The following is a 15995-nucleotide window of genomic DNA, read 5'->3' on the forward strand; positions in this document are numbered from 1 at the left end:
GGTTTCTTCTAATATTATTGTAAACATTAATGACTAATTCAGTGATATTCCTAAATCAAGTTCGTAAATACAACTTGTTTTATAATATTGTAAATGTATTTACATATTCAGTGATAATCCTGTGTGAATGAGCTGATATTGTAAAGCAATTTGGAACTACTTTGTCATAAAAGTGCTATTTAAAGCTATCTATTTTTTTTTTTTAACATTTACTATTTAGTAAGAATATTTCCTTGAATTTTTAGAGTTAGAATTTGTGTTTATCATAAATTTTAAGGTAGAAAAATATTGTACGTAAATATTTACAACGCTATTAGTGCACAAATGCGCCTGTAGGAGGCTTTCACGCATAGGATTATTTTTCACTACACCGGCCCTGCATAGTATGTAAACATTATCCACAATTAAAATCAAATACATTTTTGCTGTTTGCTCTCCCTTTTTAAAATATTGTGTCGTATCGTGAGCCTAATATCGTATATCGTGAACTTTGTATATCGGCCAACCAACGCTCCATGTTTAATAAAAGCATCCCTCGTCGTTGATAGTCACAGGGCACATACATGTGTTCGGGAGCGCTCGGAGATGGTCAGATATCGTCGGAGATGTTCGGAATTGATCGGAGCTTCTCGTCTTGTTGTCAGCCTCACTTCGGAGCGCAGACGCGCTGCGTGACGTGGCACGGGGCAGCGGAAGAGCCTGTTTTGTGTTTTGGTTCAAGTGGAAGTTGCGAGAAGAAAGGAAGGAGGAGACGTGACGGGGCTGTAGACATTATCTTCGAGGTTCTCCAGCACCGCCTCGCCTCGCCGGTTTGTGCTGTAGGAAGCATCGCCCCGGCTCTCAGGTACCGTCTCTGAGCTCCGTCCCACCGGCGGTGGTTCCCAGCGGGCGAGGGGCAGACGGGAACGTCGGCTCGGGTTGTCATCCGTGATACTGATAGCTCTTGCTAGCCGACATCAGCTAATGTCGTTGATGTGCGAATGCTAGTGATATCCAGGCCCATGCCATGTTATACTGGGCCATACGGTTATTATAGACATTATATGCAGTTACATTAGGTCAACGGTTCTGTAATGGTAGCTAGCCGAAAGCTAATCATGCTAACTGGTAATGTCAGTGTTCGTGAGTTAGTCTGTGGTAACAACATTGGCATTTAACATGGACACAACGTCATAACTACCTTTAGAACTTAGTCATATTCACTAAACAAACACAGATTATGATGGCAAAAGGAAAACAACAACGTGAAAACAGCTTTAGTTGACGTCAGAGTGTGTGTTTACATCCTTAAAGTGGCATCCTGGCATGGAGCAGTCAGTCATAACCAGTGTTTGTTGACAATCCGCATTAAGAGTCTTAGTAAATCTTTGTGTATCCAGAAACTCGTGTTTTGAAACTTTTTTCCATTTATAGTGTGAGAAAGTAAATGTGTAATCCACTCATGCCTCTGGGATTATTACCAGCTGCATTGCTAATAATCTTACAGGAACTTCTATGGCAGTGGTTCTTAACATTATTGGATGTACTGATCCCTGCAAGATTCATCATAGCATTCACATTTGTAATCGGAAAAATAAAAAGTGATTTATTTATTTTTTCAAAACATAGCTATAAATTCTTTTGGGACACACATGTAGGCCTTGGCAGATTTTTTTGGTTTGTTCAAAACGATTAAAATTTGTATAAATTCATATTTAAAATTATCATTGTCATTTATCTTTTATTAAACTGATTTAACTTGGAATTGTGAGTTTTGGGATGCACCGAAATGAAAATTTGTGGTCGAAGCCGAATAGAATATAAACGCTTGGCTGAATATCAAATGCAGTTAAGTTTTTCACAATTTTTTTAAATAGTGCATAAATAGCCTAGAATACATTTTTAGGCATTTTTTTTTTTTAAAGAAAGCAATTGTTTATTGAATATTCTGACATTTTTTTTTAAAATACTGTATTCCAGTTTTTCATTTATATTAGCCCTTCAAACTACACAAAACATGCATTCCAAAACAAACTAAAATGCATTAAAATGGATAAACCCACAACAAATGAATCATTGTCCAAGCCGCAGTAGATAGGCTAATAATGTTAACCTAGGGTCCTATAAAATCCTTTAATTTTTTGAATTCCCTTTTTTTTAAGAAATATTTATCTTTTTTTTTTTTTAAAGAAAATATTAGTTTTTAACTTGTCTGAGGAAACAAAATAAATACTAATAAATAAAGAAAGAAAACATAATTGCTTTTTTTTTTTTTTTTTGCAATATTTGGTTACTGAATATTCATTGCATCCCGATATGAAACATTTAGACTGAATCAACAAACCAATGAGGTTTGATTGTTTAATGTTTTTATTAAGATGTTTTATTACAGTATTTCACCCCATTTGTAGCCTGTTATTAATTGCTAGTAGAATGTTGATCATGCTTTTAGCACCTTTCATCACACTCCTAGAGATTTACAGAAACCCTTATTCTTTCACATCAGTCATGCTAAGGTACGGTTACTAACAGACACCCCTCTGACTATCAGTAATAAACCATTTGTATTCAGGCTATGGAAGCTAGGGTTTTTTTAAAAAAAAAAAAAACCATGGACAAAAAGACAGTGACATAGAGGGATTCAAACTGCCAAAACTCACTGCGTAACCTGCTCTGAGTCAGCGTGAAACCAACGTCTGACAAAATGTCACGCCACCACTGGAGATGAGTGTTGTTTATTTGAAGCTACAGCTGTGTCTGATCCCATTTTTTGAAACTCCTATAGAATAGAGTTGGGATTATTATTAGCCTCATTCATTTAAAACAAATTAACCGTAGCTAAATGTGCTAAATGTTAATCACATATTTAGCTTTATACAGCATATGTAATTCTGACCTGGGCTATAATGGTTTTGTTTGTTGTCAATCAAAGGATTCCACCATCAGTGTTGAGACTGAGGCTGGTGGTACTCATGACAACAGCCATTTGTTTTTTTATTGTAATTGGTCTGCAGCTGATTCCTAAATGGGTTAGTAAGAAATGCATGGAATGCATGAATACAGCCCCTAACACTGTAGAATTTATCTTCCACTGAGTTTCACTCATGTGGTCCATGACTACGCTGCAGGGTTCAGAAATGAGGTTATGTTGGGCAGAATAAACATGCAAATGTGACTGTAGTAGTGTATGATAATGATATTATTGAAAAGATGTAAAGATGATTTTTTTTTTTAAACCTTGATTTATTATTTATTTGCTAGCGCTTCAAATTTCATTAACAATGATGTGGAAAATGAAAGTAACGGCACAGCTAATGGAAATCTGTGAGTTGTGGGTGGATTGTTGTGAAGCTGTGATGCACAGAAGTGATCGTATACGAAAAATGAAAAATTAATTTTGCAGTCTCAATTTGCACTTGTTAAGAAAGAGACGTCTTTCCAAGTAATCAGTTATGACCATGTCTACTTGTTTTCATCATCAAGATCAGTGTTTTTCAACTGTTGCAGAGCCACAGCACATTGATTTTAGGCAGTGGCTATTCGTACGGTTGCCGTATCAATATACCGGCATTCTATCCGTACGCAGAGCCGCTATTTGGCCAGTTTAGGTCACGTGATAGGTAAGTAATTGGCCAGTTTAGGTCACGTGACTTAAGACTAAACCTTACCGTAAACCTAACCCCAAAAATTGTTGCAGTATTGGGTTATAACCTAACCCTAACCCTAAAACACTATGTACTGGGGCTGTGTATAGCCTGGCATCTGGCAATACGATTTGTATCCCAATACATAGGTCACAATACGATACGATATGTCCCGATATTAAAGTATAAGGCGACTATTGTGATTTTTTTTTTTTAATACAGTATAAACCCTTTCCACCACTTTTCCAACCTAATGTTGCATATGTTGGCCCATCATTGTCATTTAACCCCTTCAACACAGTAAGCAAAATATATTGTCATTGTGAAGATATGGAGTTCCCTGATGTTTCTCAATTTAGTGACTTTTGGTTCTGGCTCATTGAATCAATTCAACATAAAGACTTTTGCTTCCAACTTTTTTACTGGTTTATGACTAATTATATACAGTTGCTGGTCATGAAATTAGAATATCATGAAAAAGTTGATTTATTTCAGTAATTCCGTTCAAAAAGTGAAACTTGTTTAATGTATACATTCATTTCACACAGACTGACATATTTCAAATGTTGATGATTGTAACTGACAACTAATGAAAACCCCAATTTGAGTATCTCAGAAAAGTAGAATATTGTGGAGAGGTTCAATATTGAAGACACCTGGTGAACCTGCAAAGATTTTTAAATGGTTTCTCAGTCTAGTTCTGTAGGCTACACAATCATGAGGAATGGCTGCTGACCTGACAGTTGTCCAAAAGACGACCATTGACACCTTGCACAAGGAGGGCAACACACAAAAGGTCATCGCTAAACAGGCTGGCTGTTCACAGAGCTCTGTGTCCAAGCACATTAATAGAGAAGCTAAGGGAAGGAAAAGATGTAGGAGAACAAAGTGTACAAACAATAGGGAAAACTGCACCCTGGAGAGGATTGTAAAGCAAAACCCATTCAAAAATGTGGGGGAGATTCACAAAGAGTGGACTGCAGCTGGAGTCAGTGCTTCAAGAACTACCACTGACAGACGTAAGACATGGGTTTAATCCGTCGCATTCCTTGTCAAGCCACTCTTGAACAAGAGACTGGGCTAAACACAAAAAGGACTGGACTGCTGCTGAGTGCTTCAAAGTTATGTTCTCTGATAAAAGTACCTTTAGCATGTCCTTTGGAAATCAAGGCACCAGAGTCTGGAGGAAGAGACAAGAGGCACAGAATCCACGTTACTTGAGGTCAAGTGTAAAGTTTCTACAGTCAGTGATGGTTTGGCGTGCCATGTCATGTGCTGGTGTTGGTCCACTGTGTTTCCTTAGGTCCAAGGTCAACGCAGCCATCTACCAGAAAATTTTAGAGCTCTTCATGCTTCCTGCTGCTGACCAACTTTATGGAGATGCGGATTTCATTTTCCAACAAGACTTGGCACCTGCACACAGTGCCAAAGCTCCCAGTACCTGGTTTAAGGATCATGGTATCCCTTTACTTGATTGGCCAGCAAACTCGCCTGACCTTAACCCCATAGAAAGTCTACTGTATAGGGTATTGTGAAGAGGAAGATGCGAGATGCCAGACCCAACAATGCAGATGAGCTGAAGGCCACTATCAGAGCAAACTGGGCTCTCATAACACCTGAGCAGTACCACAGGCTGATAGACTCCATGCCACGCCGCATTGCTGCAGTGATTCAGGCAAAAGGAGCCCCAACTAAGTATTGAGTGCTGTACATGCTCATACTTTTCAGTTGGCCAACATTTTTAGAAATCTTTTTTTTTGTATCGTCTTAAGTAATATTCTAATTTTCTGAGGTACTGAATTTGGGATTTTCATTAGTTGTCAGTTATAATCACCAAAATTAAAAGAAATAAACATTTGAAATATATCAGTCTGTGTGTAATGAATGAATATAATAGACAAGTTTCACTTTTTGAATGGGAATACTGAAATAAATCAACTTTTTCATGATATTCAATTTTTTTGACCAGCACCTGTGTGTGTGTGTTTATATTTATGTATTGTAATGTATTATATTATATATATATCACCATCACCAAGATGGCGCCGCAGATGGTTGCCTCGGTACTGCGCTCTCTCGTAGTTGTTGCGGTTTTCTTCTTTTTGTAGTTTCTTGCTCCCCTTCTCTGGTCTCTTTCACCAGAGAAGAACTAATAAACGTTGGACAGTCCTCTGCTGATCTTTTTTCACCGGTTCTCATTGAACCAGAAAGTCATGCGGAGATTCTCACCGGAGGAGCAGCAGCTCTCTATGGAATTTGCAGGAGACGCCGCAGACGCAGACGGGGTAAACGAGCAGGCGCGCTCGTCAAACTGAGGCAGCGGGGATTACGCACTGCGCTTACATCCATTCACCTGGCGAATGTCCGCTCTCTGGCAAATAAAATGGATGAACTGCTGCTCCTAAACACTAGAAACTCGGACTTTTGCAGATCCGCCGCCCTGTCTTTTACTGAAACCTGGCTCAGTGAACTCATCCTGGACAGCTCTTTACATCTACCGGACTTTCAGCTCCTCAGAGCGGACCGTGTAAAAGAGCTCTCTGGGAAGACGAGAGGCGGCGGAATATGCTTTTACATTAACCAAGGTTGGTGTACAGATGTCACAGTGTTGAAGCAGACATGTAGCCCTAATCTGGAGAGTTTTTTCATAAACTGTAAACCGTTTTATTCTCCGCGGGAGTTCTCCTCGTTTGTTATGGTCGGTGTTTACATCCCACCTCAGGCTTGTGTAACAGAGGCGTTACAATCAATCAATCAATCAATCAATCTTTATTTGTATAGCGCCAAATCATAACCAATGGTATCTCAAGGCACTTTACAGTAGAGCAGTCTTAAGGACGGACTCTTCATTTTATGGATACACACATATGCATATATACGTATATACACATACATATGTATCCCACACCCAACATGAATTCATCATGGCGGCAAGGAAAACCTTCTGTTAAGCAGCAGGAACCTTGTGTGGATCCCATTCCTATGATGAACAGCCATCCACGTTATGCTGTGTTGGGTGTGTGCAGAGGAAAGGGTGGAGACAGAGCCGCTGAGTCTCTGTAACTCCACACTGAGGATCCCACGGACCTGCAAGACAAAAGCCAGAAGGAGTACAGGAGCAAACACACAAGGGAGTAAGCAGACATAGAGGGAGTGTTTGAAAGAGGAATGGGACCCTCTCCGGTCCCTCTCTAACCTAAATGACCTCTCTCTTAACGCCCTCTCCAACCTCTCTCCAACCGAGCATGCCAGACCCCCCCCCCCGGCAGTCTATGCCTATTGCATCTTAATTATGAGCTATGAGCTGGTTCCTAACTAAAAGCTTTATCAAAGAGGAATGTTTTGAGCCTAACCTTAAAGGTAGAGAGGGTGTCTGCCCCCCGAACCGTGGTTGGTAGATGGTTCCAGAGAAGTGGGGCCTGATAACTGAAAGCTCTTCCTCCTATACTACTTTTAGAGATGAATGGAACAACGAGTAGTCCAGCATTTTGAGAGCGTAGTGTTCTGGGGGGATTGTATGGCACTACAAGCTCCTTGAGATAGACTGGTGCCTGTCCATTTAGGGCTTTATAAGTGAGAAGAAGAATCTTGAATTCTATTCTATATTTTATGGGAAGCCAATGCAGAGAGGCTAATACAGGAGTAATGTGATCTCTTCTCCTAGTTTTAGTCAGTACACGTGCTGCAGCATTTTGAACCAGCTGAAGTGTCTTAAGCGACTTGCTCGGGCAGCCTGCTAAAAGAGAATTACAATAATCCAGTCTAGAGGTAACAAAAGCATGGACTAGTTTTTCGGCGTCGCCCTGAGACAGGATAGATCTGATTTTAGCAATGTTACGGAGATGAAAGAAGGCAGTTCTTGAAGTTTGTTTTATGTGAGAGTTGAAGGATAAGTCCTGATCAAATAGAACCCCAAGGTTTCTAACAGTTGTGCTTTGTGCCAGAGTAATGCCATCTAGGGCAGTTAGGCTAGCATAGGTTTCTCTAAGGTGTCGCGGGCCCAGTACAATGACCTCAGTCTTGTCTGAGTTGAGAAGAAGAAAATTTTGGTCCATCCAGGCCCTAATGTCCTTTAGACAGGCCTCAAGTTTAGATAGCTGATTTGTCTCACCTGACTTCATTGATACATACAGTTGGGTATCATCAGCATAGCAGTGGAAGTTAACAGAGTATTTTCTCATAACATTACCAAGGGGGATCATATAGATACAGAAGAGGATTGGACCTAGCACAGAGCCCTGAGGAACCCCGTAGCTTACTTTAGTGTACACAGAAGACTTATTATTCACGTGTACAAACTGGTACCTATCAGATAGGTAGGACTTAAACCAGTTTAGGGCAGTCCCTGTGATTCCAAGTAATTTCTCTAATCTCTCTAGTAGAATATAGTGATCTATAGTGTCAAAAGCTGCACTAAGATCTAATAAAACCAGCACTGAGAGTCGTCCTTCATCTGAAGCCCAGAGTAGATCATTAGTTACTTTAACTAAAGCAGTCTCTGTGCTGTGTTGAGCTCTAAAGCCTGACTGGAAGTCCTCGAACAGGCTGTTGTTTTGAAGAAATTCACAGAGCTGAGCTGCCACAACTTTCTCAAGAATCTTTGAAATAAAAGGAAGATTAGATATAGGCCTGTAGTTTGCTAAAGTGCTGGAATCAAGAGTAGGTTTTTTGAGAAGGGGTTTGATTACAGCTACTTTAAAGGACTGTGGCACGTAGCCTATTGATAGGGATATATTTATTGTCTCCAACAAAGATGGGCAGACTAGGGGAACAACTTCTTTAAACAGCTTAGTTGGGATCGGATCTGAAAGGCAGGTCGATGGTTTGGAGGATGAAATAATAGAGTTAAGTTCCTGAAGTCCTATATGTGTGAAACAGTTTAGGTTAGGCCTATTTACATTTAATGGTACAGCAGGCCCAGGTGAAGGCAGGGAGTGGCTAATTTTATCTCTAATCTTGTGAATTTTATCGTTAAAAAATGTCATAAAGTCCTCACAGCTGAGGGCTAGAGGAATCATGGGCTCAATAGAGCTCTGACTTTGTGTTAGCCTGGCTACAGTGCTGAAAAGGTACCTCGGATTATTTTTATTTTCTTCAATTAGTGAGGAATAGTATGTAGATCGACTATGTCGTAAGGCTGTCATGTATTTACTATGGCTTTCTTGCCAAAGTATTCGTTACAGCACCTGGCCGACCAGATAGCAGACGTGGAGAAAAAACATCCAGACTCTTTGCTTATCATTCTCGGGGATTTTAACAGAGCAAATCTAACCCACGAACTCGCTAAATACAGACAACATATAAAGTGTCCCACCAGGGTTGCTAACACACTGGACCACTGTTACACTGCAATAAGGGATTCATATCACTCTGTTCCCCGTGCAGCTTTGGGGCTCTCTGATCACTGTCCGATTCACCTCATCCCGACCTACAGGCATAAGTTTAAATCTGCTAAACCTGTGGTAAGGACTGTTAAGAGGTGGACAGAGGAGTCAAAGCAGGAGTTACAGGACTGCTTTGACTGCACTGATTGGAGTGTTTTTGAAGCTGCATCAGACAACCTAGATGAACTGACTGACACTGTGACATCTTACATCAGCTTCTGTGAGGACATGTGTGTGCAGACCAAGACTTTCTGCACATACAACAATAAACAACCCTGGTTCACACCTCAACTCAGGATGCTGCGTCAGGCTAAGGAGGAAGCCTACTCGAGTGGGAACTGGGTCCTGTTTAAGCAGACTAAGTACACACTAACCAAGGAGATCAGAGTAGCCAACAGGTGCTACACTGAGAAGCTAAATCAAAGCTTCTCAAACAAAGTCCCTTCAGAAGTGTGGAAAGGCCTGCGTGAGGTTACCAACTACAGGAAACCCTCCCCCCACCCTGCAGGTAACAAAAGACTTCACACGGATCTTCAATACATCACTGGAGCTGTGTGAAGCTCCAGCATCATCCCAGTCCCAAAGAAACCTGCCATCACAGGACTTAATGACTATCGACCCATTGCCCTGACGTCCGTAGTCATGAAGTCCTTTGAGAGGCTGGTATTGAGCCACCTGAAGGACATCACAAGGCCCCTGCTGGACCCCCTGCAGTTTGCCTATCGGGCAAACAGGTCTGTCGAGGATGCAGTCAACATGGGACTGAACTACATCCTGCATCACCTCGACTCCCCAGGGACCTACGCTAGGATCCTGTTTGTGGATTTCAGCTCTGCGTTCAACACCATCATCCCGGACATCCTTCACCAGAAACTCACCCAGCTCACAGTGCCGGCCTCCACCTGTCAGTGGATCACCAACTTCCTGACTGACAGGAAGCAGCAAGTAAGGCTGGGAGGCATCACATCCAGCACCCGGTCACTCAGCACTGGCGCCCCTCAGGGGTGTGTTCTCTCCCCACTTCTATTCTCCCTCTACACCAATGACTGCACCTCAGGGGACCCCTCTGTGAAACTCCTGAAGTTTGCAGATGACACCACCGTCATCGGTCTCATCAGGGATGGGGACGAGTCTGCCTTCAGACGGGAGGTGGAACAGCTGGCTCTCTGGTGCAGTCAGAACCATCTGGAACTGAACCCGCTCAAGACTGTGGAGATGACAGTGGACTTCAGGAGAAATCCCCCCCCACTCACCCCCCTTACCATTCTGAATAGCAAAGTGGCTACCGTGGACTCCTTCAGGTTCCTGGGATCCACAATCTCACAGGACCTGAAGTGGACCTCCCACATAGACACAACCAGGAAAAAGGCACAGCAGAGGATGTACTTCCTGCGACAGCTGAGGAAGTTCGACCTGCCTCAGGAGCTGCTGATCATGTTCTACACCTCCATCATTCAGTCTGTCCTGTGCAACTCCATCACTGTCTGGTTTGGATCTACAACCAAACTAGACAGACACAGACTACAAAGGATAATCAGGACTGCAGAAAAGATCATTGGTGTTGATCTGCCCTCCATCCAAGACTTATACCTGTCCAGGGTCAGGAAATGGACAGGTAGCATCACTGCAGACCCCTCACACCCTGCACACAATCTGTTTAAACTCCTCCCCTCCGGCAGATGCTACAGATCACTGTACGCCAAAACTACCCGCCATAAAAACAGTTTCTTCCCCCAGGCTGTCACTCTGATCAACATTAAACAGTCATAGAGTGTCAGACCTGTTTCTGTTACTGTGAAATAACCTGGAACTAAACATAACAACCCTGGAACAACCTGTCACTGCGAAATGTTCATGGACATAATTTTTTCATTTAAATGTTCACCTGCACTACTCATCAATGCACTACTGCACTATTATCTTATTATTATTATTATTGTATTTTTATTTTATTTCATTATTATTATTATTATTATTACTATTATTATTATCTTGTTATTTTATTTAGTTTGCACATATTAGTCTAACTACTCTTATAATTATGTTTATACTTCTTTTTTTACTTATTTTTCTTTATTTTATTTATTTTTCTTTATTCTAGTTGATTGTTATTATTTAATTGTTACACTACCTGAGAGAGCACAGGTCACCAAAAGAAATTCCTCGTGTGTATTCATACACCCTTGGCCAATAAAGTTGATTCTGATTCTGATTCTGATATATATAATTCAGCATCAAGAAAGGATTTCTCTCATTTGCTTTATTAGGTAATAGGTAATGTTTTCACATACTGATACATTTTGTGTTGTAAGTTTGTTCTCTTGCCTTTTTCTAGGTTTATATTTCCAGTTGGGAGGTTTGGCTAACATAAAAGCAGGGAATCAGTTAAGATGGCCAATCGAGGTGGAGCAACGAGACCCAATGGACCGAATTCTGGGAACAAGATCTGCCAATTTAAACTTGTGCTGCTGGGAGAGTCAGCTGTCGGGAAGTCGAGCTTGGTTCTCCGCTTTGTCAAGGGCCAATTCCATGAATTCCAGGAAAGCACAATAGGAGGTGAGTGTTACATCATCAAAGCAGGATGTTTCCTACTCGTGTGTGTACGGAGGGTGTAACGTGGATATGTTTTCCTTCCAGCGGCCTTCCTCACCCAGACGGTGTGTCTGGATGACACAACAGTGAAGTTTGAAATCTGGGACACTGCGGGTCAGGAGCGCTACCACAGTTTGGCTCCCATGTATTACAGAGGAGCACAAGCCGCCATTGTGGTCTATGACATCACAAACGAGGCAAGTTCATCAAACAATAAATTGGTCCCTAATCCTAGTTGCCTTAAAGCTGGGAACACACATAAGGATTTTCTAAATCTGAAGAGATATTTTATAGGTTACAGACCCCACACATGAAGATAAAAGATCAAGCATTGAACAGTTTTGATTGTATTCGTGTGTGCGCTCCGATAATTTCAACACCACACTCATAATGAGTCTGTCAAACCACCGATCTTCCTTCAAGCCCAGAGTCTTGCGTAATCAAACGAGATCTGGCAACGTGAGCTAATGTAACTCAAGATTTTCCGACCTCCTACTTGGAAAAAGTGACTTGGAACGCCACCTGAAGTAAGAACTCCTACTCAGTAAAGTCTGGGGGAAAAATCGAATATTATAGTGGCCAGTCATGTTTGAGATATTTCAAAATGCTGCCGTTGAACTCGCAGATTGGAATGTTCAAGTCAGAAATGCAGGGTTCGGAGTTGCCTTGAACGCAGCATTACTTGTTTCTCTGTTAGCTCGCTTCTTGGTTGGCTACATTCCATTCCACGTCACAAATCATAGGGTCAGGAGTCGTGGGCTTTCCCCACAGACACAAGGAGTTTTGGGCGTAAATATATTTGCGATTGTCGGCATTGACTCATCTCAGAGCCGATTATCAAGACCAATTCACTCCTAACCCAGCTTCAGACCACAAGATAATCTTATAAAACATGAAATTATCTGGCATTGGTAGTCCTTGGCCTGGGAAGGAGGGAAATCAGGACAAAAACAACCTGATTATCTTTATGTGTACCCCACTTTGAGTTGTATTGGTGATACTAACAAGATGCAGACGGTAGGCCTTAACACACGTGTTATAATTTAGATTGGACACTGTTCTTTATATGTTAAGGTTTTGTTTATGCAGACATGGTTTTTCAGGAAATTTTATCACCTGCAAAAATGAACTTACTGGAATGATGACACTGTTCTTTTTTGCAGGAGTCGTTTACACGGGCAAAGAATTGGGTGAAGGAGCTCCAAAGACAAGCGAGCCCCAATATAGTTATTGCTTTTTCAGGCAACAAAGCTGACCTCGCCAACAAGAGAGCTGTGGAGTTCCAGGTCAGTGCACGTCACGCTTTTTGTACCTTCTTTGGGGCTCAGCAGTGATTCTGCTTTGGTTTGGTTTATTAGGATTCTACTCAGAGGACACATGGCAAACAGAGTGATAATACATTCCATCAGCGTGCTGTAATATCGATGTGTGCTGTGTTTTGTAGGATGCACAGTCATACGCAGATGACAACAGCTTAATCTTCATGGAGACATCAGCCAAAACATCTATGAACGTGAATGAGATATTTATGGCTATCGGTATGTTATTCTGGATTTATATTCATTTTCATTAGTGTCATAGTAACCAGCTTTAGGTGTAACTGATTCATTTTGTGTGTGCTTGTTGTTTTTTTCCTCTATGTAGCAAAGAGATTGCCAAAAAATGAGCCTCAGGCTGCAAGCAGCACCAACAGTGGAAGAAACCGAGGAGTGGATCTGACAGAAACTGCCCAGCCAGTGAAGGCTCCCTGCTGCAGTAACTAACACAAAGAACTAATCCCCCCCCCAAATTGACCTGTAGAGTACAGCAGAAACTCATGTGGCCAGTGGCCCCTAAGGCCACTACAGTTATTGAGGAAACATGTCACCCAACTAATGACACACAATAAGATTCTCCATGGCTTCAACATCCTTGCTTTTTTGTCTGTATCTTTAATTGACAAGAGCCGATCTGATTGGTTATTCTGGGTCTATTATGTTTTTTGTTCTGGTTCTGCTGCTCTAACCAGTCTGTCTTATATTCTGCCATGCATCTGTCCATTTATATTGATAGATAAAGGGTTACAGATGTTAGAATGAATAATGCACTCTGCCTTCCATCTATTTTCAGATGTGTGAATTAAAGTGTCTTCAGAAAATGAGATCAACATCCCCTTTTTGGATATTATTTTAGGACTTTGTTACTGAATTCTTACACCGATCTTCTATTTTTGTCCATTTTTTTAATTTTTACTTTTGACCTAAGAATTAATAATATAGATAGTTGTATATTTTCAAAGCCACAAATAGTCAAACAAAATCTGTTTTACCATTTGTTTGCATTATCATGACAAAAAAAGAAAAAACATGAGAGATGGGGTGACAAAAAAAAATAGACTTAGGATCTGTTGAAGGCTTATCAATTCCATATTTTACTCTTCAATCCGTATGTGCCCATTTAACCCTTAACTGGCACGTATGTACGTTCTTATAGGTGACCTATAGGCTCCAGTCTGAGCCATTTCCTGCTTGTAGCTGTCTAGTGGCATTGTGCAATTATTCTCAGTATTTACGCTGTGAGTCAAGTTACTGCAAGTACCAATGCAGCACAGCAACAAAAAAAAAAAAACCCCACCTCACACTTTTTCTATGTTGAGGCACAAAAAGTTCTGAGTTACACAATAGTGTCACTATTCGCTCAGTCTATTCACACAGTTTATTTTTTGTCCTTCCAGTTGTGGTCAGTCTGGTGTATTTTTGCTTTTCATTGACTGTTTTATGTGATCACCTGTGTGTGCGTGTGCGTGCGTGTCAATGTCGCTGGTCTGCTGCGAGGGTTGATCGAGGTCATAAAAACAAAGATGATGGCAGTGGTTGTCGATGTATAATTATACTGAAATCTTAAGAAAAGAGACATCTCTTGATTAGTGCTTTAGACACCATTGTGTGTCAGTGTGGGGCCTGGGATCCGCCTTGTAGTTTTTTTTTTTTCTCTCTCACGTGGACAGTTGGCGTGTGTGTATGTTTAGAAGATGAAATAGATTTGCACAAGAACACACGTATACACAACGTACACACAGCCTGTTACATCTCATTCACACATGTTGAGCACACACTCTTTCCTGTTTCACTTTTACACTTTGCATTGTACACGTACACACACACACGTACGTACACATTAGAGAAATTCTGGTCAATAACCGTTTTTTTTTTTTTTTTAACAGGTTTGATTTTCTCATGCCTTGCACTAATAATGCTCATGATATCTTGTCATAATTTCAACCATGCGTGTTATAAATAGATATAAATTTATAAATATATGAATAATATACTGTAAATATGGTGTTGCAGTGTAGTCTAGCTTTTTTCAATTGAAAGGTGACAGGACTAATGCTTGCTAGGGAGTCATTGAGATAATCACTCACCAAAATACTGTACAGTGAAGGAATCTGGATTGTATGATTCCTGTTGGGTTTTTTTTGTTTGTTTGTTTGTTTTTCCACATAAATAGTAAAGTTATAATCACCGGTGGTCTTTATGAACGTCTGTGTCGATATTAACAGCTAAATGAAAATACATTTATCAGGTTGTAAGTCCGGCACCTTTTCTTAAAAGAAAAAAAAAAATGAAATTATTGTGTTTCTGTTTTATTAACATGATCTCTTCCATTTCACCTCTTACTTTGGTATCAGAATTTTCCAGTCCTTCTGTCTCTGATCGACCACAGGTGAACATGTCTTGCCACCAGAGCAGAATGTCATTACCCTGCTTCTTTGTAACACACATTTGTAAGAACAATAAACAGCTTATTTGGTGACACAATGATGAATGGAAAATAAAAAAATGTGTAATAGGGATTTAAAATTTGTCTTTTTTTTTTCTCTGTGAAGGTATATTAAATGCAAGCATTTTACAGTACTGTGGTACTGTTATGTAATGACCAAATAAATACTGAAATAAATTTGATCATTAGGAGATGGACTCAATTGTTCTGCTGCATCTTCTTTTTCTTCTTCTGAGGAAATCCTACTCACCATGCTCAATCACTACATTTTACACAAAGGAACAGTCTCATCCCAGATTACCTCGGCTGTAATTACCAGGCCAATAGTACTAAAAGTGATTCAAAATTCAACATCTTGAAATTTTCCAACAATCGTATGTAGTATGTACCTAGCCCCAGATGTGACATGGTGAAAGAAAAAAAAAAACTTGCTACAGCACATCTTCAGACTCTCCTACACAAACAATGCATAAAGATTTTTAAAATTGTAAATAATCAAAAGGTTTTGCCTACAAATAATCAAAATGTTTTGACTGTAAACAGTAATGTAAACATATATGTACTTCTGAATTATTACTTAATACATTCTCAATGTTCATTAGAAAAATGACAAAACTCTCTGAAGTCATGGTAG

At 40.5% G+C, this 15995-nt stretch overlaps 1 protein-coding gene across 1 annotated transcript; it reads left to right on the forward strand.

Moving 5' to 3' along the window:
• The first annotated feature begins 588 nt into the window (after positions 1-588).
• On the forward strand, positions 589-15441 carry LOC114472100 (ras-related protein Rab-5A). The gene is made up of 6 exons (XM_028461201.1): positions 589-844; positions 11343-11563; positions 11645-11796; positions 12763-12885; positions 13044-13137; positions 13244-15441. The coding sequence occupies exons 2-6, from the start codon at positions 11398-11400 to the stop codon at positions 13360-13362; spliced, it is 654 nt and encodes a 217-aa protein (XP_028317002.1). The 5' UTR covers positions 589-844; positions 11343-11397; the 3' UTR covers positions 13363-15441.
• Positions 15442-15995: the final 554 nt, after the last annotated feature.

This window comes from Gouania willdenowi, chromosome 11, assembly GCF_900634775.1.
Source record: "Gouania willdenowi chromosome 11, fGouWil2.1, whole genome shotgun sequence".
In the NCBI taxonomy this organism is placed as follows: domain Eukaryota; kingdom Metazoa; phylum Chordata; class Actinopteri; order Blenniiformes; family Gobiesocidae; genus Gouania; species Gouania willdenowi.

Bases quoted from the DNA above. Each gene is read 5' to 3' on its own strand.
- LOC114472100 (XM_028461201.1), top strand. From the start codon at position 11,398: ATGGCCAATCGAGGTGGAGCAACGAGACCCAATGGACCGAATTCTGGG. The intron at 11,797-12,762 runs GCAAGTTCATCA...TCTTTTTTGCAG, and splicing joins TCTATGACATCACAAACGAG to GAGTCGTTTACACGGGCAAA. The intron at 12,886-13,043 runs GTCAGTGCACGT...TGTGTTTTGTAG, and splicing joins AGAGAGCTGTGGAGTTCCAG to GATGCACAGTCATACGCAGA.